Genomic DNA, 19,485 nt, shown 5'->3' with positions numbered 1-19,485 from the left:
GTTTGTTTTAAATTTCGCGCAAAGTTACACTAGGGCTATCTGCGCTAGCCGTCCTTAATTTAGCAGTGTAAGACTAGAGAGAAGACAGCCTCTCATAACCACTCATTGCGAACTCTTGGGGTACTCTTTTACGAACAAATACTGGGATTGGCCGTCACATTATAACGCTCCCACGTGGAATAGGCTTAACCTCTCGATAATAAAAATGCCCACATCAGATTCGTTCAGAAGTCTATGTACGTAACCTCTCACATGAACAATCTATGGAAGAAGGTCGCTGAATTGTTTTAGTTACATTTAATACATAACACTGTCTATACGTGTTATCAAATACAACAACCAAAAGAAAAGTTTAACTCGTAAAGCACGAGTTTTCCTTTTAAGATAAATTAAAACAATATGTATGGTGTTGCTAGATACCATTTTATTCACCGCTTTGGACCGATATTTACGTAACATTTAAAGAATGTGCAGAATTTACGCTACAAATTTATTCCTGTGATTTATTCAGAAGTTAAAATATTTAAGATACTAAAGATAAGTACACATCCAAACTGTCCTACAATTCACTATTTGCTGCATTTTCTAAAAGCGAGAATTCTATCCCTCATCAGGACAATGGCAAGTGAAAAGCATAACAAAGCCAGCTTCATGTAGCGAACATGTATATAATATGTGCGGTATTTTTGGTTGTAATTCGTTCACAACTGGTAAATTGAATGTTAAATTGGACTTATTATTTAGTTTAGGAAGTCTTTATGAGTTAAAGCCATCACGATTACGTCATAGTAAGATTGGCGAATCAGAGCCAAGTAGAATTGTAACAAACGTATGTGTATTTTCAAGGTGGAAGTGCCCGTTTATCGAAAGTGATTAGGGATAAATACAGTTTCTAGCATAGAAATCAGTGTTAAGAAAATATATTTTAAGATCAAACATATTTTTCAGTTACATAGGTTTTTACACGAAGGTTAAAGAAACATCTATAAGGTTAGTTCACTAACCTTAAATACATTTATTTATTGCCTTGAAGTTTAACACAGAAACATAAAGACATAAAAGAACGAAAAACTGAAACAATTTGTAAAGGATACACAACGGTACAAAATAAATGGAAAATGTCTGAAGTAATAATTCCCAAAAATATTGAAAATATTTTATTTGTGAAACAAAACAAATAACGCAGATGAAAAAACCATACAGCTGAAAAAATAAAAAATGGAGGCAGAGTGTGAATGCAATGACCAAGAACCAGATATCACGACCACCCACTGTTTGGGTGCATCCCGAATATCACGACCACCCACTGTTTGGGTACATCCCGAATATTACGACCACCCACCGTTTGGGTGGATCCCGAATATCACGACCACTCACCGTTTGGGTTTTTTTTGTATTCGTTCGTTATTGTTATAAAGTGCTAATACTTCTCCCATATATTATTGATGCAGACATAACAGTTGATTATTTTCATTTGTATTTACATATATGTAATAGATAATTGTAAAATATTAAATTGTTATACACAAAAGAAAACAGGTATAACTGAACAGAGTGCAAAACATTTCACATACATCCCACTGTTTGCATCAAGTTGTGAGGAAATATCTGCTTAGACAAAAAGGTGGAAGAGGGTAAATCAGAAATAGAACGAATTTCCTTTTGTTTGTTGTTAAATGCAGAGATACACAATTGGTTTTGTGTGCTATACCCCTTACAGGTATCGAAACTTGGTTTTTAGCATTATAAGCCTTTAGATTTTTGTTGACCCACGGGATGGGGTATTGGAGGGGAATAAACTAGCATTTTATTACAATGGACCGATTATATGTAATACTGTGACTCCCCCTTCTGACCACCTGGAGAACTGAAATGCTTACTTCAGGGCATAAGTTTAAGATATCATCCATAGTGATTTGTCATAACCTATTTAATTTTTGTTTTTCTCATTTATCATCTGTTTTTCTTCTTTTCTTGATAAAAAAAATATTCCAACATCATGACGAAGACAATAAAAGGCAACATGGATGTGAATCTTTTCGGGTTCCGAATCATGTGTTTTATGTGTGTAACAAGAGAATTGAGGTCAAATTTGGGAGACGATGCAACCCCATCGGTTTGTATGGATCTTACTTCGACATATATGAAATCTTAAAATGAAATTTCTCTCATTGTGGTCTGCTCTTTCGTATTTTGTGAAAAGAAATGGAAGTATAAATATTTTCACTTGATTGACATCGAAATCTAATATCACTTTTCAAGTCAGTGTCACATAAAATGACATGTTTATACATTAAATAGCCTTGAGAACATTAGTCTGATTACATATGGATTTGTTCTTTTAATATTCATTAATTTCCTCTACTGTATCGTATTTCTGTAGATTATTCTCAGTATGACAGTGACGTTCTTATGCCACATTCTTAGATCGGTTATCTCAATGACTCTATGCTTCCTTCAGTATTTGTAGAATCTACACTTAATAACAGTTGATTGATTTTTATAGTATTCTACAGTTACGGTCGTCTGTTCGTAAACGTTGGGTTTATTTGCAATTCAGTGAAAGAGACACATCACCTTCACTTACTAAGCCTATAAATTCAGTGAGAGATACACATAACCTTCACTTACTAAGCCTACTGCTTGTCGGAATTTTTGTTTTCTCTAAAGGACGTGATTTTCTTCAATTTTTTGTTATAAATTAAAGATGGAATCTGAAACATCTGATACAGCACTAAAAATTAAAATGGGAAATCGATTATTAGGGAATAGAAATAAATCAAATGTATACCTGTTCCATTCAGTACCAATAAAATCAAAGTAGAAAAAAAAAATCGGAACAGCAGACGATGTTCGGCATAAATTAGTTTTTGTCAGGTTTTCTAGTAATATGATATTTTACAAGTGTCTTCTTTTTACTGTTTATAGATATGTTCGTTCGTCATTAACCTAATTGTTATGGTTACATCAGTCGAACAGTATAATTTTCACCCCGTTTGCTAGCTATCATTATAGGTATAGTTTGTTTTGAATTAAGCACAAAGTTACACCATGGGCTATCTGTGCTCTGCCCACCACGGGTATCGAAACCCGGTTTTTACTGTGTGTAAGACCGCAAACATACCACTGGGAGTCTATTGATATAGAATACAGAGCAATATAAATACTTTAAAGTTTTTAGCAAACTTAGGCCTATGTTTATTTTGTATAGTATTTAACGTTTGAAAGAAATTATTTTTTTCGTAGAAATTAATGTCTTCAAGGAAGTGGTATCACCAAGGTTATTGCGTATCTCTGAAATATATGAAATTAAATTTTATTTTATTCTAAATAAAATTAACTTATTTTTCGAGGTGTAGTGGGTTGATACTTTATTATTATTATTTTTAATAATGCTGTTGAATATCTTTTCATATTATAGCTTCAAAGTGGCGAATATAAAATAGGTTTAATACGTGTAGCGGAACGTTAGGCATAGCTTTATTTCAACACGGTGGTAAGTCAAAAAACAGAATAAATACGTCATTTTATTAAATAAATATAATCTAAACACTAGTTTATTGTGTTCTGTCGTTTTCTCTGTTAACTTCTTCATTTGAACTCTAGTTCCATTAATTCAAATTAATATCGTGATATCTTTGAAAGTTTATAGGTATAACATGTAAATCACGCTAAATTATTAATAAATATATTTTATTATTAACATGACGTATACAAGAAAGACTTGTTATCAAGTTATATTTCTAAGTTCTCTGTAATTAAAGATAAACTCAATTACTTTAGTGTGAAAACAAAACAATGATAAAAATAATTGTTTTTTAAATGATAGACTTAACAGTAATAGTGTTGATAATAATAAGCTACTGGTATTTGTTATTGAGTTTTTTGGGTATTTATTTCGGGCTATAAATATAACTTATAAATACATTGGTTAAGACTAGTGTAGGACTTAAGTGTTCACAGTATGTTAAGTGTAGCTAAGTAATGGGTGCAATGAGTGGGTGATACTTGGGAAGATCTACAATTTTTTATGTGTAGTTTGAAGGAGAACTTGGAGGTTATCATAATTAAAACAAAGGCAGTAGATAAAACAGTGTAGCAGGATTTTAAGAGGAGATTTAACTTTTACGTTTAAGGAATACATCAGTTAGCACTGACTTTCAGTATGTTAGAGTAATATGAGGGTTAAACATACTGGGCTCGGTTATAATGAGCCCATTCTGCTGAGCAACAAATTTCAGCCCTTGGCTTCTACAGACGAGGAGATGATGGAGGGAAGGAAAACCAATGGGCCAAAGATGGATGTGGTTGTAGTTGTAGGTGGTTACTTGACAAGGTATGTAGATAGAATTGTCTGTGTGGTAAACAAGGAGAAAGTAATCTGATTGGATATAACTGACAGAACAAGAGAAATTATAAAAGGGACCAGATATGAAGTTTTTTGTGCAGCATATAGGGGCCAACTATGTAAGAAAGGTAAGTCAGAGGAGCTATTTAATAAGTATAGGAGGTTGAGAAAGGCATTTAAAGAAAAAGACCATAACATAATTTTCTCAGGAATACTGCCCAGAATTAATTGTGGAGATAAAGTTTGTAAGTAGGGTTAAACGCTAGGCTTAGGTTAATATCTAAGAATTAGCTAGTTGGACTTGTGGCATTAGTTTAGTGAAATAAATGAACTTTTTAGAATGGATGATTTATATTTAAATAAGAGACTGGCTTACTTGGTAAGGCTATTAACACAGCTGTAAGAGAAGTTTAAAACTGGGACTAGATAGTGGTGAGGGTAATGAAAAACCAAATGCACAAAGAAAAGTTTAGTGTGGGAAATAAGTATAGGAATAGTTATAATAATAGGCTTAATTGTAACTGTTGTAGTGTTATAAGTATAAGAAATAAAATAGATGACATCAGAGCATAATGACTTTAGATATAATAGAAGTAACTGAAACATGCTTGATAACGATGAGCCCAGGGCTTGGTCTAAGGACCTTTACTCTTTTGATTTACATCAATCACATTGATGAAAGAATGATTAATAAAGCTCTTAAATGTGCTGATCATGTTGAGGTATTTGGTGTTGCTGCCTGAAAAGAGGATACTGTTATTTTACAAAAGGATTTAGATCATTTACTGAGTTGGGTAAATAAATGGTAGGTGGGTTTTAATTATAATAAATGTAAGATAATGCTTGTTTGTTTGTTTTGAATTTCGCGCAAAGCTACTCGAGGGCTATCTGCACTAGCCGTCACTAATTTAGCAGTGTAAGACTAGAGGGAAGGCAGCTAGTCATCATCACCCACCGCCAAATCTTGGGCTACTCTTTTACCAACAAATAGTGGATTGACCATCACATTATAACACCCGATGGCTTAAAGGGTGAGCATGTTTGGTGCAACCAGGATTCGAACCTGCGACCCTCAGATTACGAGTCAAATGCCTTAACGCACTTGGCCATGCCGGGCCCATAAGATACTGCATGTGAACTATCATAATTTGAATTATAAATATATATTGCATTAGAATAACATAAACAGTGTTATGAAAGAAAGGAATCTTCTTGTAATGGTTGACCGGTCTCTTAAGCCATCCAATCAGTGTGCTGTTGTTTCTGATAGAGCAAATAGGATTTTAGGTTGTATGTACAGAAATATTGAATACAAATCTAAAGAGATTATAATTTCACTTTGTAGGTTACTGGTTACATCACATTTTAAATATTGTGTTTAGTCTTTGACTCCTTACCTCAGGACAAACATTGAATTGTTGGAAAGAGTTACTAGAATTGTACCAGGGATGTAGCGGTTGTCATATGAGGAGAGGTTGAATCTCTCAAGTGCTTTATGTATATATATTTTCAGAATAAAAAAGATGCTTGATGGAGGTGTAACGAGCAACTTAAATAGTTTCTAATACAAATAATATAATTCTGGTTCAGTTTCATATGGAGAGAAGATAATGGTTGATATTTTAGAGAGTGACAATGATGGATACAGTTACTTTAGTAGGTTCACATTATTTGAAGATTAGTTTTGACATATAACACAAAATATAAATGACAAGTTGTAAATAAAGGCACTACTTTTATGATTCAGTTTTCAATAAGGTCTTAGGATTCTAAAACATTCATTTAAACAAAGTAAAATGGCATGATTTTAATTCACAGTATTCTATAACATTTACAATAACATTGTTGTTAATATACAAATGAAAATAATTATTTGAACTTCAGGTTATAAAATTATGTTACTTCAACAAATATGAATATGGGAAAAGGATTGTTTATTCAAATTCGAAACATTGATTAGTTTCTTTGAGTGTGAAGGGCTAAATTAGCCCATTGTGCTTATTAAGTTATTTGGATTTTGGGTTTCTATCTTTGATATTTCTAAATTTCATAAGCTGATCTTGTTACAAATATTGAACTACACTTAAAAAGTTGTACTTACGTAGCTTATAATCTACTGTTCTTAACTCTGGCTTTATTGTTAGTTAGAAACAAGTTTTGATGCTGTTTAACTTGTAGAATGCTCTGTCTATAAGGACTACCAAATTATTAATATTAAGGCCTAACAAACAGTTTAGCACTAACTGAAGGAAGGTTTGCTCCTGAACTATGGTAATCACTTCAAAAATGTTAAGAAACATTTTTTGTCTACAGATGTCACTGTGGGGAAACATAAGTGTATTATAAAAATAAAACATAATTTGTGATTGAGTCACACATAAAAACACCAGTAAATACATTATGTAACCAATAGGTATCTAAAACATGGAACTTCTATCATTATCAGAGACCAATATTCGACTGTAATTTGAAGATTCTTTTGAAAATTCGAATAAACCACCATGAAATGAGTTCAGGTTTTATGTATTTACCACTAGTTTGAAAATATCTACTAAGTGTTTGTTAATAATACAGAATTCTAATAAATGTAGCTCAAAGCAACTACAACGTATTACATGAATATAGATAAAACAGTAAGTGTGGTCAAGTGATGTTGTTGTTAGTACATACAACAGTAAGTGTTGGAAGGGTCAAGTGATGTTGTTGTTCGTACATACAACAGTAAGCGTTGGAAGAGTCGAGTGACGTTGTTGTGAGTATATACAACAGTAAGCGTTGGAAGACTCGAGTGACGTTGTTGTTCGTACATACAACAGTAAGCGTTGGAAGACTCGAGTGACGTTGTTGTTCGTACATACAACAGTAAGCGTTGGAAGAGTCGAGTGACGTTGTGAGTATATACAACAGTAAGCGTTGGAAGAGTCGAGTGGCGTTGTAGTTCGTACATAAAACAGTAAGCGTTGGAAGAGTCGAGTGACGTTGTTGTTAGTATATACAACTGTAAGCGTTGGAAGAGTCGAGTGATGTTGTTGTTAGTATATACAACAGTAAGTGTTGAAAGGGTCAAGTGATGTCGTTAGTATATACAACAGTAAGCGTTGGAAGGGTCGAATGATGTTGTTAGTATATACAACAGTAAGTGTTGAAAGGCACAAGTAATGTTGTTAGTATATACAACAGTAAGCGTTGGAAGAGTCCAGTGACGTAGTTGTTAGTATATACAACAATAAGCGTTGGAAAAGTCGAGTGACGTTGTTTCTACATACAACAGTAAGCGTTGGAAGAATCGAGTGGCGTTGTTGTTTGTACATACAACAGTAAGCGTTGGAAGATTCGAGTGACGTTGTTGTTCGTACATACAACAGTGAGTCGTAAATAGATACTTTGAAAAAAACGATATATGTTCCTCGCCCGTCGAAGTTAGTTCCATGTCCTAAGAGGAGGTCAGTACGGCTTAGTTCCTTCCCACAGTTTAGTCTATGCGTCCTGAGAAAGTAATAAATGACTGTAAAACACATTCCCCCGCGGCTCTGAAGGACCCTAAGTCCAATATCGGCTCTTCATTTTGTAATACCCGACTATGGATTTTTGCCCTCGCTTGAACTTCAATAAATCCTCATTGCTCTTGAACTTCAATAAACCCTCATTGCTGTTGAACTTCAATAAATCCTCATTACTCTAGAACTTCAATAAATCCTCATTGCTCTTGAACTTCAATAAATCCTCATTACTCTAGAACTTCAATAAATCCTCATTGCTCTTGAGCTTCAATAAATCCTCATTACTCTTGTACTTCAATAAATCCTCATTGTTCCTGAACTTCAATAAATCCTCATTGCTCTTCCCCTTTTATCAAGTTCTCTTATCATATTTTAGTCTCCCTGGTTTTATTAAATCATGAGTGAAGCAAAGAAAAAGAAATTTCTGACTGTCCCCGGTTAAATTTGTCCGTAAGCTTCTGTTTGGGGTCAAATAACACTTTGTAACAAAATTTTTACTTTTTCTTGTTCCTGGGTAGAAAGTGTTATTTCCCAATTGATTATTTCTAAAGTAAATGGAAAAGACCTATTGTTTCTTCAAACTTTGCTTTTCTCACCTGGGTAATGAAATTTTCAAATTTACCCATTTTCCAGAACATTCCAGGTAGATTTAAGTGCTGAGAAGCTGATAGAGAAGATTCCTGCACTTACAAGAATTTTCAAGAACTTTCTAGAATGTTCTAGAACTTTCCATTGTAATATATACAGGGACTCACCACTTCAGTTTAGTTCTAGCTGTCTGAGTGAACACATAGACCTATCTGATTTTATCAGAGATGGCATCAGGAAGCTGCAAGCATTCTCCAGACGCATCCAGAAGCCTCAAAGCTGTGCTGCGAATTCATACCGCTAGAAACCGGGTTTCGATACCCGTGATGGGCAGATCACAGATATCGCATTTTGTAAAGTTTCTCCTTCACTGCAAACCAACAAGTGTATTGAAACTCTTGTTAACATGATATTAAATCTACACAATCGTACAAGGGGAAAAGACGTTGTCACGATATGTCACAAGTAATGCTAACAGTTTTGAAACGTGAAACAAGTTGTGGTACTGTACCTGAGTACCTTCAAAATCACTCAATAACTATCTTAGTTTATATAGTCTCCACATGTCTCAAGAGTTCTGGATATGTTATTATTAATACGTGACAGGTATTTCACTTATTCCCATTTCAAGAAATCAGCGAAGGTTACACATGAAGTTGTCTTTGATTTTCATTGTCAGTTGACCTATACAGTGGATAGGTAGTCAGTACGTACACGAACGGTAAACATTATCATTCTGTTTGACAGTTTCTGATTTAAAAACAAATACCGAAATTTTGTCTCCGTAACATTTGTATGATTGCTATGTTGTTGATATAGCCAGTTTATTGTCACAGCAGTAGACATGTCATCAGGTCCGTCACAGATAACGTAGACCACTAACGTTTTTATTTGATTCGTGCCAGCTGTTTAGCTTTAAAAGGAAACATTTCTCAACTGGGGTGCAACTCAGAATTATTAGCATGAATCTCAAACCTGCACGTGAAGTCGAGTTTTTACTAAAGTGGGCTAATTCATTTTAAGTAAAGTGGACTTTATAATAACACTAGTTGGATAGCAGTACAGGTTTCAGTTTGTTCTCGAGAGCTCGTGAAGATAGAGATGTCAACATGAAGAGAAAGAAGGTGTTAGTTTCCGATAGTTATCCCAGATATCAATAACTACCGACGACAGACATTGATGGCTCACATGTTGTATATGCGGGTTACAGAGTCGTTCTTTGTGTCACCAACAAATTTTAAGACTTGCATACTTTATTACTGCGCTTTCAGGATATAATCAACATGCCTCACGTACATACAGTGCTCTTGACAACACATTAAAAGTGTAATTATTAATTATACGTGTTGTATTGATTGTCATATTTTAAGTTTTAATTTCATAGTAATTTCTCATGCCTAACAATAACACGTTTCAATATTGCTCCACAAGTTGGAGTTTTTATTCCTGATTTGTTTATACCGTACAGGTATGTGTGAGTAATGTTAGGTTGCGAAATCTGCCAACTAGTTTAGTACAGGTGTGTATATGATGCACCTAGCAGGTTTTGCATCGATTGTCTTGAGTCTTCTCTGTTTAACTGTTTGTTTCATACCACAGAACAAGTGGAACGTAAGTATATATCTCGAATTTTCTAGAGAAATAGGGAAATAAATAATGAATAAAAACACCATAGTTATTCAGTTAATGATTCATGTAGTTAGACAATGCATTAGCTTTGAATTTGCTTTGTTGATAGGAGAAAATTTATCAAATAAGTGACTGTTCAGTTGTATTTGTAAGTTATGATTATCACTCAATTATCGGTTCCTTGGTAATTTTGAAGGCTTACAATGCTAAAATCTGATGTTAAATTCCCCGTATTGACACAGTATTTAGTCCAATGTGGCTTTTCTTTCAAACAACCAAACCTTATCTATTACTAATTAATTACTAAATAGTGTAATCTGTAAACCTTTCAGTTTAAGAAGTAAAATACTTTACCTTCCATTAAATTTGGTTTGAATTTCGCACAAAGCTACATGAGAGCTATCTGCACTAGCCATTCCTAATTTTGCAGTGTAAGATTAGAGGCAGCTAGTCATCAACACCCACAGCCAACTCTTGGGCTATTCTTTTACCAGCAAATAGTGGGATTGACCGTCACGTATAACGCCCCCCACAGCTGAAAGAGCAAACATTATTAGTGTGACACGGATTCGAACCAGTGACCTTCTAATTACGAGTCGAGGGCTTTAACCACCTGGCCATGCCGGGCCTCCATTAAGTGGACTGTGAAATGTTTTATTATTAACTCAATAATAAAAAGCCAAATGACAAAAACTGGTACAATATTCTACAGGATCTAGTTTATGTTACAGAAGTATATTATGAAAGAATATTAAATTACTCAAACTCATTAATTTGTCATAATATCAGCTTTATATTCTGTATGATATTATGAAGTATATTTTCTATATTTATTAAACATTAAATGCTTCATGAGAAATGTGTGCAATACGGTTGTTGTCTTAACTTTGATGACGTCAAAAGGCCTGGATTGTTATATATATTTATATAAACTTTCTGTTAATACAATGGTTGAAATAATGGGCCTCATTAATTGACTTACAGAAAGACTTCAGTTGGTATTATGCAATGGTTCTGAAGTTTGACTTAAATACATGTCTTGTGCATTATTACTGAAAAGTTTCCATTACAGAAAGTTAACAGAATCTCTGTTGTCTATATGAAATTTAATAATTATAAAAAATTGAAGTATTTAAAAAATCTACATTAAACAAAAGTTTATAGTTGCGTAAAAGAACTATACCTGTTTGCCTACCACTAGTATATTTATATGACCTTCATTTAACATAGATAATCGCGTGTATATTAACTTAATACGTACACAAACAGGCAGAAAACGACGGGGAAATGTAAGTTACGTCTAATTAGGTTGATATAAGTTTACTCTAAGTCTAATCCATTATGATGTTTATAATAAGATAAATCATAATGAAAGAGGGCCTACTTCTCTAAATTTTTTTCACAAACTTATAATATGATGTACCTAACATATTAAGAAAACGTGCAGATTTTTAAGAAATCCTGCGTCATCCAGTTAGGCCTACCATAATGTTATAACGCACTGCTTAGGACAGCGTCACATGCCAACCCTTTCCACACCAAAGACTGGCAATATGGCGGTGACGAACTTGTGGTTTCCAAACACTGGCTCAGAAGTAGGGCAAGCCGGAGTGTATTACAGTTCACATGATGTAAGAGGCCGTTTGAGAAAGGTTGATCTGCGAATAAAGTTTTCCTTTTCACGATATCAGACAAATGGTCTACATACGAGCGTGTTGTCCTTCAACATTGAATATGAATTATCTGCGTGCGTCACTAAGTGGTTAACCAATAGTATTTAGGGAATCTGTAGATTTACGTTTCAAAGATTTAGTTGTCATATTCCCTTCTTCACGTGTACTGTATACGGTACACGTTTAATTAACAGACATTTCCACTCATGTATAAAACTGCACTGACAGCCATTTTAGCCTTAGGTGCGACTGAGCATGCGTGAATAAGTGGCACCTGGTAGATATATATGATGGAAAATTTTTAAAATATTTTGTGAGTATCCCAATTCTCGGATTAAGTTTAACCATATTTGTTGTTTCGGTTCTTAGATATAAACATTGTTTAACGAATTCCAGCTAATGAATTTTGTTCTCTCTCTTTTTGTTTGATACAGTTAGAAGTTGTACAAAATATCAAATTAACAGTCCAGTACTGAACTTGTTCCATCACAGATGTGGAACAATAACCTCAATGTATTCAATATCTGCTGCTGTATGTAAACCTACCAATATATTTTCATGACTCTTATTAGTGCACCTAAGAGTTTCTTATCACGGTGCCTTCTGTACACTATCTATCCTCAGTGGGATAGCGGTATGTTTCCATAATTACAACGCCAGAAACTGGGTTTTGATACCCGTGATGGTCAGAGCAAAATAACCCATTTGAAATTGAAAACAAAAGACTCATCACAAAACACAGCTGTTCCCAGTCCCTTAGTTACACTTCTGGTTTTACCACAGCTGATTCTGGTTTTAAAGTTGTACATGATGTTATATTTCCAAATTTAGTATCTTGATTGTCATTATTAACACACAATTTAATATCTCTGCTTGTTAAATAAATGTTAATCATGCCGTCTCTAATTTTGTATGTAGTAACTACATCATTACAATTTTCAAATTTTCCGACTGTGTGACGATTAATTAGGTTTAGGTTATTATTGTAATGAATATACAAATGTTTAATTTGTTAGGCTAATTACAGTTCTCAGATCATTCTTGTAACTAATATAGAAGAGCTTCATTTGATAGTCTGATTACAGTAGTTAGATCGTTTTTGTAACAAATATACAAGAGTTTAGTTTGTTAGTCTAATTAAAATTATTAGAACAAATATAGAACTTTAATTATTTCGCTTCATTACAATTATTAGATAATTGTTGTTATGAATATAAAGGTGTTTGATTTGACAGCCTTATTACGATTATTATGTTACTGATATTCTTGATATGAAATTTTTGTATGTTAAAACAAAAACGTAATAATATAAAAATATTAATTGATAACTTTTAAAATCAGTTATATATCTCACATATTTAATTTTAATACATTTAATGTTATTTTCAGATTTGGTACACAAAAGACAGAAATGAATAGCAAAAACACCAAAACGTTCAAGATCCAAGACGATTCAAAGAACACGTACAGAAAGATTCCTTTACATACAGTGGAGGGTTTACCTATTCCGACATCCATCTTTACTCCTGAAAACTTACGATCAGCAATCTCCTACAAAGCTAGACCAGAAGACGTTTTTATTGTAACTTATCCCAAATGTGGAACCACCTGGATGCAGTACATTGTATGGGAAATAATCAATGAAGGGGCTCCACTGCCTTCTTTTGATGACATGAATATGAAATACACTCCTTTCTTGGAACTCACAGGAGGAGAAGTGGCAGAAACCATGAAACCACCAAGACTTTTGAAAGTTCATCTTCCTTACCATCTCACACCGCATCATCCCGATGCTAAGTATATTTTGGTGGCTCGTAATCCCTTCGATTGCTGTGTGTCTTTTTTACCATCACACCAAGAAGATAAAGAACTGTTATCATTTCGAAGATGGAACTTTCGATGACTTTTTCGAATGCTTCATTCGAGGGAAGTTCATTATGGAGACTTTTGATCATCTTCTTTCCTGGTGGCCACATCGTCAGGACCCTAATGTCTTTTCACTACTTACGAAGAAATGAAGTTGAATCCAGAGAACAGCGTGATGAATGTAGCCAAATTTTTGGGAAACAATTACTGGGAGAAACTCAGAGATGATAAAGATATATTAAATAAGATATTAGAAAACACCGGTTTCAACACCATGAAGGAAAAACTACAATACAATATTGGTCACGATGGTGATAGTGACCAGAAAGTTGAATTTTTTCGTAAAGGACAAGTTGGAGAGTGGAAAGAGAATTTTTCAGACGAGCAGTATCGTAGACTAAAGAAACACATGATGCAGAAAACAGAAGGAACTGATATTCCACAGTTGTGGAAAGATCTCTGACTTGAGATTATTAACTGATTTTAAATCAATGAAAAATTCATTATAATAATGCTTTTCTATATATAGTTATAAACTGAAGGACGGGAATAATTAACATGGTGTATTAGACGTTCTCTCACTTTAAAGTTTTTCATATGTATCTATATCCAGAAGTATATATAGTGACTTGGTTTGAACTGGTTCAAACATCATATGTTATTTTTATAAGTTTTATACATTATTTTATAAAATTATTCAAATTATATACATGTATACATTCCGTATATATAAACTTGAAAATATATATTAAAATAAACATTCTTTGTAAACTTATAGAAAAATGTGTACGAATTTCTTAATTTGTGTTTCGACACTTAGAACACCGGTACTGTCACCGTGTTGAGTTTGGCTTTAATACCTGCTACCGATATTCAGGTTTGGAAAGCGTCATTATATTAGTATCTCTCAATAGATAAGTCGATCGGTTTGTCATTTTTATTCCACCAATCAGCTCGAGGTGTGTTTTGTAGTAGAGGTGACTGGAAAGTATCTCGTATTCTGTAATAGGCTTGGTTTGGTTTGTTTTAAATTTCGCGCAAAGTTACACTAGGGCTATATGCGCCAGTCGTTCCTAATTTAGCAGTGTAAGACTAGAGAGAAGGCAGCCTCTCATAACCACTCATTGCGAACTCTTGGGCTACTCTTTTACGAACAAATACTGGGATTGGCCGTCACATTATAACGCTCCCACGTGGAATAGGCTTAACCTCTCGATAATAAAAATGCCCACATCAGATTCGTTCAGAAGTCTATGTACGTAACCTCTCACATGAACAATCTATGGAAGAAGGTCGCTGAATTGTTTTAGTTACATTTAATACATAACACTGTCTATACGTGTTATCAAATACAACAACCAAAAGAAAAGTTTAACTCGTAAAGCACGAGGTTTCCTTTTAAGATAAATTAAAACAATATGTATGGTGTTGCTAGATACCATTTTATTCACCGCTTTGGACCGATATTTACGTAACATTTAAAGAATGTGCAGAATTTACGCTACAAATTTATTCCTGTGATTTATTCAGAAGTTAAAATATTTAAGATACTAAAGATAAGTACACATCCAAACTGTCCTACAATTCACTATTTGCTGCATTTTCTAAAAGCGAGAATTCCACCCCTCATCAGGACAATGGCAAGTGAAAAGCATAACAAAGCCAGCTTCATGTAGCGAACATGTATATAACATGTGCGGTATTTTTGGTTGTAATTCGTTCACAACTGGTAAATTGAATGTTAAATTGGACTTATTATTTAGTTTAGGAAGTCTTTATGAGTTAAAGCCATCACGATTACGTCATAGTAAGATTGGCGAATCAAAGCCAAGTGGAATTGTAACAAACGTATGTGTATTTTCAAGATGGAAGTGCGCGTTTATAGAAAGTTATTAGGGATAAATACAGTTTCTAGCATAGAAATCAGTGTTAATAAAATATATTTTAAGATCAAACATATTTTTCAGTTACATAGGTTTTTTACACGAAGGTTAAAGAAACATCTATAAGGTTAGTTCACTAACCCTAAATACATTTATTTATTGCTTGACGTTTAACACAGAAACATAAAGACATAAAGGAATGAAAACTGAAACAATTTGTAAAGGATACACAACGGTACAAAATAAATGGAAAATGTCTGAAGTAATAACTCCCAAAATATTAAAATATTTTATTTGTGAAACAAAACAAGTAACGCAGATGAAAACCATACAGCTGAAAAAAAAAAAATGGAGGCAGAGTATGAATGCAATGACCAAGAACCAAATATCACGACCACCCACCGTTTGGGTGCACCGAATATCACGACCACCCCTGTTTGGGTAAATATCACGACCACCCACCGTTTGGGTTTTTTGTATTCGTTCGTTATTGTTATAAAGTGCTAATACTTCTCCCATATATAATTGATGCAGACATAAAAGTTGATTATTTTCATTTGTATTTACATATATGTAATAGATAATTGTAAAATATTAAATTGTTATACACAAAAGAAAACAGGTATAACTGATCAGAGTGCAAAACATTTCACATACATCCCACTGTTTGCATCAAGTTGTGGGGAAATATCTGCTTAGACAAAAGGTGGAAGAGGGTAAATCAGAAATAGAACGAACTTCTTTCTTTGTTTGTTGTTAAATGCAGAGATACACAATTGGTTTTCTGTGCTATACCCCTTACGGGTATCGAAACTTGGTTTTTAGCATTATAAGCCTTTAGATTTTTGTTGAACCACGGGATGGGGTAGTGGAGGGGAATAAACTAGCATTTTATTACAATGGACCGATTATATGTAATACTGTGACTCCCCCTTCTGACCACCTGGAGAACTGAAATGCTTACTTCAGGGCATAAGTTTAAGATATCATCCATAGTGATTTGTCATAACCTATTTAATTTTTGTTTTTCTCATTTATCATCTGTTTTTCTTCTTTTCTTGATAAAAAAATATTCCAACATCATGACGAAGACAATAAAAGGCAACACGGATGTAAATCTTTTCGGGTTCCGAATCATGTGTTTTATGTGTGTAACAAGAGAATTGAGGTCAAATTTGGGAGACGATGCATCCCCATCGGTTTGTATGGATCTTACTTCGATATATATGAAATCTTAAAATGAAATTTCTCTCATTGTGGTCTGCTCTTTCGTATTTTGTGAAAAGAAATGGAAGTATAAATACTTTCACTTGATTGAAATCGAAATCTAATATCACTTTTTTAAGTCAGTGTCACATAAAATGACATGTTTATACATTAAATAGCCTTGAGAACATTAGTCTGATTACATATGGATTTGTTCTTTTAATCTTCATTAATTTTTTCTTCTGTATCGTATTTCTGTAGATTATTCTCAGTATGACAGTGACGTTCTTATGCCACATTCTTAGATCGGCTATCTCAATGACTCTATGCTTCCTTCAGTATTTGTAGAATCTACACTTAATAACAGTTGATTGATTTTTATAGTATTCTACAGTTACGGTCGTCTGTTCGTAAACGTTGGGTTTATTTGCAATTCAGTGAAAGAGACACATCACCTTCACTTACTAAGCCTATAAATTCAGTGAGAGAGACACATAACCTTCACTTACTAAGCCTACTGCTTGTCGGAATTTTTGTTTTCTCTAAAGGACGTTATTTTCTTCAATTTTTTGTTATAAATTAAAGATGGAATCTGAAACATATCATACAGCACTAAAAATTAAAATGAGAAATCGATTATTAGGGAATAGAAATAAATCAAATGAAAACCTGTTCCATTCAGTACCAATAAAATCAAATTGAAAAAAATCGGAACAGCAGACGATGTTCGGCATAACATTAGTTTTGTCAGGTTTTCTAGTAATATGATATTTTACAAGTGTCTTCTTTTACTGTTTATAGATATGTTCGTTTGTCATTGACCTAATTGTTATGGTTACATCAGTTGAACAGTATAATTTTCACCCCGTTTGCTAGCTATCATTATAGGTATAGTTTGTTTTGAATTAAGCACAAAGTTACACCATGGGCTATCTGCGCTCTGCCCACCACGGGTATCGAAACCCGGTTTTTACTGTGTGTAAGTCCGCAAACATACCACTGGGAGGCTATTGATATAGAATACAGAGCAATATAAATACTTTAAAGTTTTTAGCAAACTTAGGCCTATGTTTATTTTGTATAGTATTTAACGTTTGAAAGAAATTATTTTTTCGTAGAAATTAATGTCTTCAAGGAAGTGGTATCACCAAGGTTATTGCGTATCTCTGAAATATATGAAATTAAATTTTATTTTATTCTAAATAAAATTAACTTATTTTTCGAGGTGTAGTGGGTTGATACTTTATTATTATTATTTTTAATAATGCTGTTGAATATCTTTTCATATTATAGCTTCAAAGTGGCGAATATAAAATAGGTTTAATACGTGTAGCGGAACGTTAGGCTTAGCTTTATTTCAACACGGTGGTAAGTCCAAAAACAGAATAAATACGTCATTTTATTAAATAAATATAATCTAAACACTAGTTTATTGTGTTCTGTCGTTTTCTCTGTTAACTTCTTCATTTGAACTCTAGTTCCATTAATTCAAATTAATATCGTGATATCTTTGAAAGTTTATTGGTATAACATGCAAATCACGTTAAATTATTAATAAATATATTTTATTATTAACATGACGTATACACGAAGGACTTGCTATCAAGTTATATTTCTAAGTTTTCTGTAATTAAAGATAAACTCAATTACTTTAGTATGAAAACAAAACAATGATAAAAATAATTTTTTTTTAAATGATAGACTTAACAGTAATAGTGTTGATAATAATAATCTGCTGGTATTTGTTATTGAGTTTTTTGGGTATTTATTTCGGGCTATAAATAAAACTTATAAATACAATGGTTAAGACTAGTGTAGGACTTAAGTGTTCACAGTTTGTTAAGTGTAACTAAGTAATGGGTGCAATGAGTGGGTGTTATTTGGGAAGATGTACAATTTTTATGTGTAGTTTGAGGGAAAACTTGGAGGTTATCATAATTAAAACAAAGGCAGTAGATAAAACAGTGTAGCAGGATTTTAAGAGGAGATTTAACTTTTACGTTTAAGGAATACATCAGTTAACACTGACTTTCAGTAAGTTAGAGTAATATGAGGGTTAAACATACTGGGCTCGGTTATAATGAGCCCATTCTGCTGAGCAACAAATTTCAGCCCTTGGCTTCTACAGACGAGGAGCTGATGGAGGGAAGGAAAACCAATGGGCCAAAGATGGATGTGGTTGTAGTTGTAGGTGGTTACTTGACAAGGTATGTAGACAGAATAGTCTATGTGGCAAACAAGGAGAAAGTAATCAAATTGGATATAACTGACAGAACAAGAGAAATTATAAAAGGGACCGGATATGAAGTTTTTGTGCAGCATATAGGTGCCAACTATGTAAAAAAAGGTAAGTCGGAGGAGCTATTTAATAAGTATAAGAGGTTGAGAAAGGCATTTCAAGAAAAAGACCATGACATAATTTTCTCAGGAATACTGCCCAGAATTAATTGTGGAGATAAAGTTTGTAAGTAGGGTTAAACGCTAGGCTTAGGTTAGTATTTAAGAATTAGCCAGTTGGACTTGTGGCATTAGTTTAGTGAAATAAATGAACTTTTTGGAATGGATGATTTACATTTAAATAAGAGACTGGCTTACTTGGTAAGGCTATTAACACAGCTGTAAGGGAAGTTTAAAACTGGGACTAGATAGTGGTGAGGGTCATGAAAACCAAATGCACAAAGAAAAGTTTAGTGTGGGAAATAAGTATAGGAATAGTTATAATAATAGGCTTAATTGTAACTGTTGTAGTGTTATAAGTATAAGAAATAAAATAGATGACATCAGAGCATAAT

At 33.4% G+C, this 19,485-nt stretch overlaps 1 protein-coding gene across 1 annotated transcript; it reads left to right on the top strand.

Moving 5' to 3' along the window:
• The first annotated feature begins 3,854 nt into the window (after positions 1–3,854).
• On the top strand, positions 3,855–14,387 carry LOC143237772 (sulfotransferase ssu-1-like). Its single transcript, XM_076477347.1, has 2 exons — positions 3,855–4,336; positions 13,128–14,387. Exons 1-2 carry the CDS (start codon positions 4,179–4,181, stop codon positions 13,639–13,641), a joined length of 672 nt encoding a protein of 223 aa, XP_076333462.1. The 5' UTR covers positions 3,855–4,178; the 3' UTR covers positions 13,642–14,387.
• Positions 14,388–19,485: the final 5,098 nt, after the last annotated feature.

The sequence above is a fragment of the Tachypleus tridentatus genome, chromosome 2 (assembly GCF_004210375.1).
Source record: "Tachypleus tridentatus isolate NWPU-2018 chromosome 2, ASM421037v1, whole genome shotgun sequence".
Classification (NCBI taxonomy): domain Eukaryota; kingdom Metazoa; phylum Arthropoda; class Merostomata; order Xiphosura; family Limulidae; genus Tachypleus; species Tachypleus tridentatus.
This window is presented reverse-complemented; position numbering and strand designations above follow the sequence as displayed.

Coding starts and splice junctions, on each gene's coding strand:
- LOC143237772 (XM_076477347.1), top strand. CDS start 4,179: ATGAGGGTTAAACATACTGGGCTCGGTTATAATGAGCCCATTCTGCTG. Junction 4,337..13,127: donor GTAGGTGGTTACTTGACAAG/GTATGTAGATAG, acceptor TGTTATTTTCAG/ATTTGGTACACAAAAGACAG.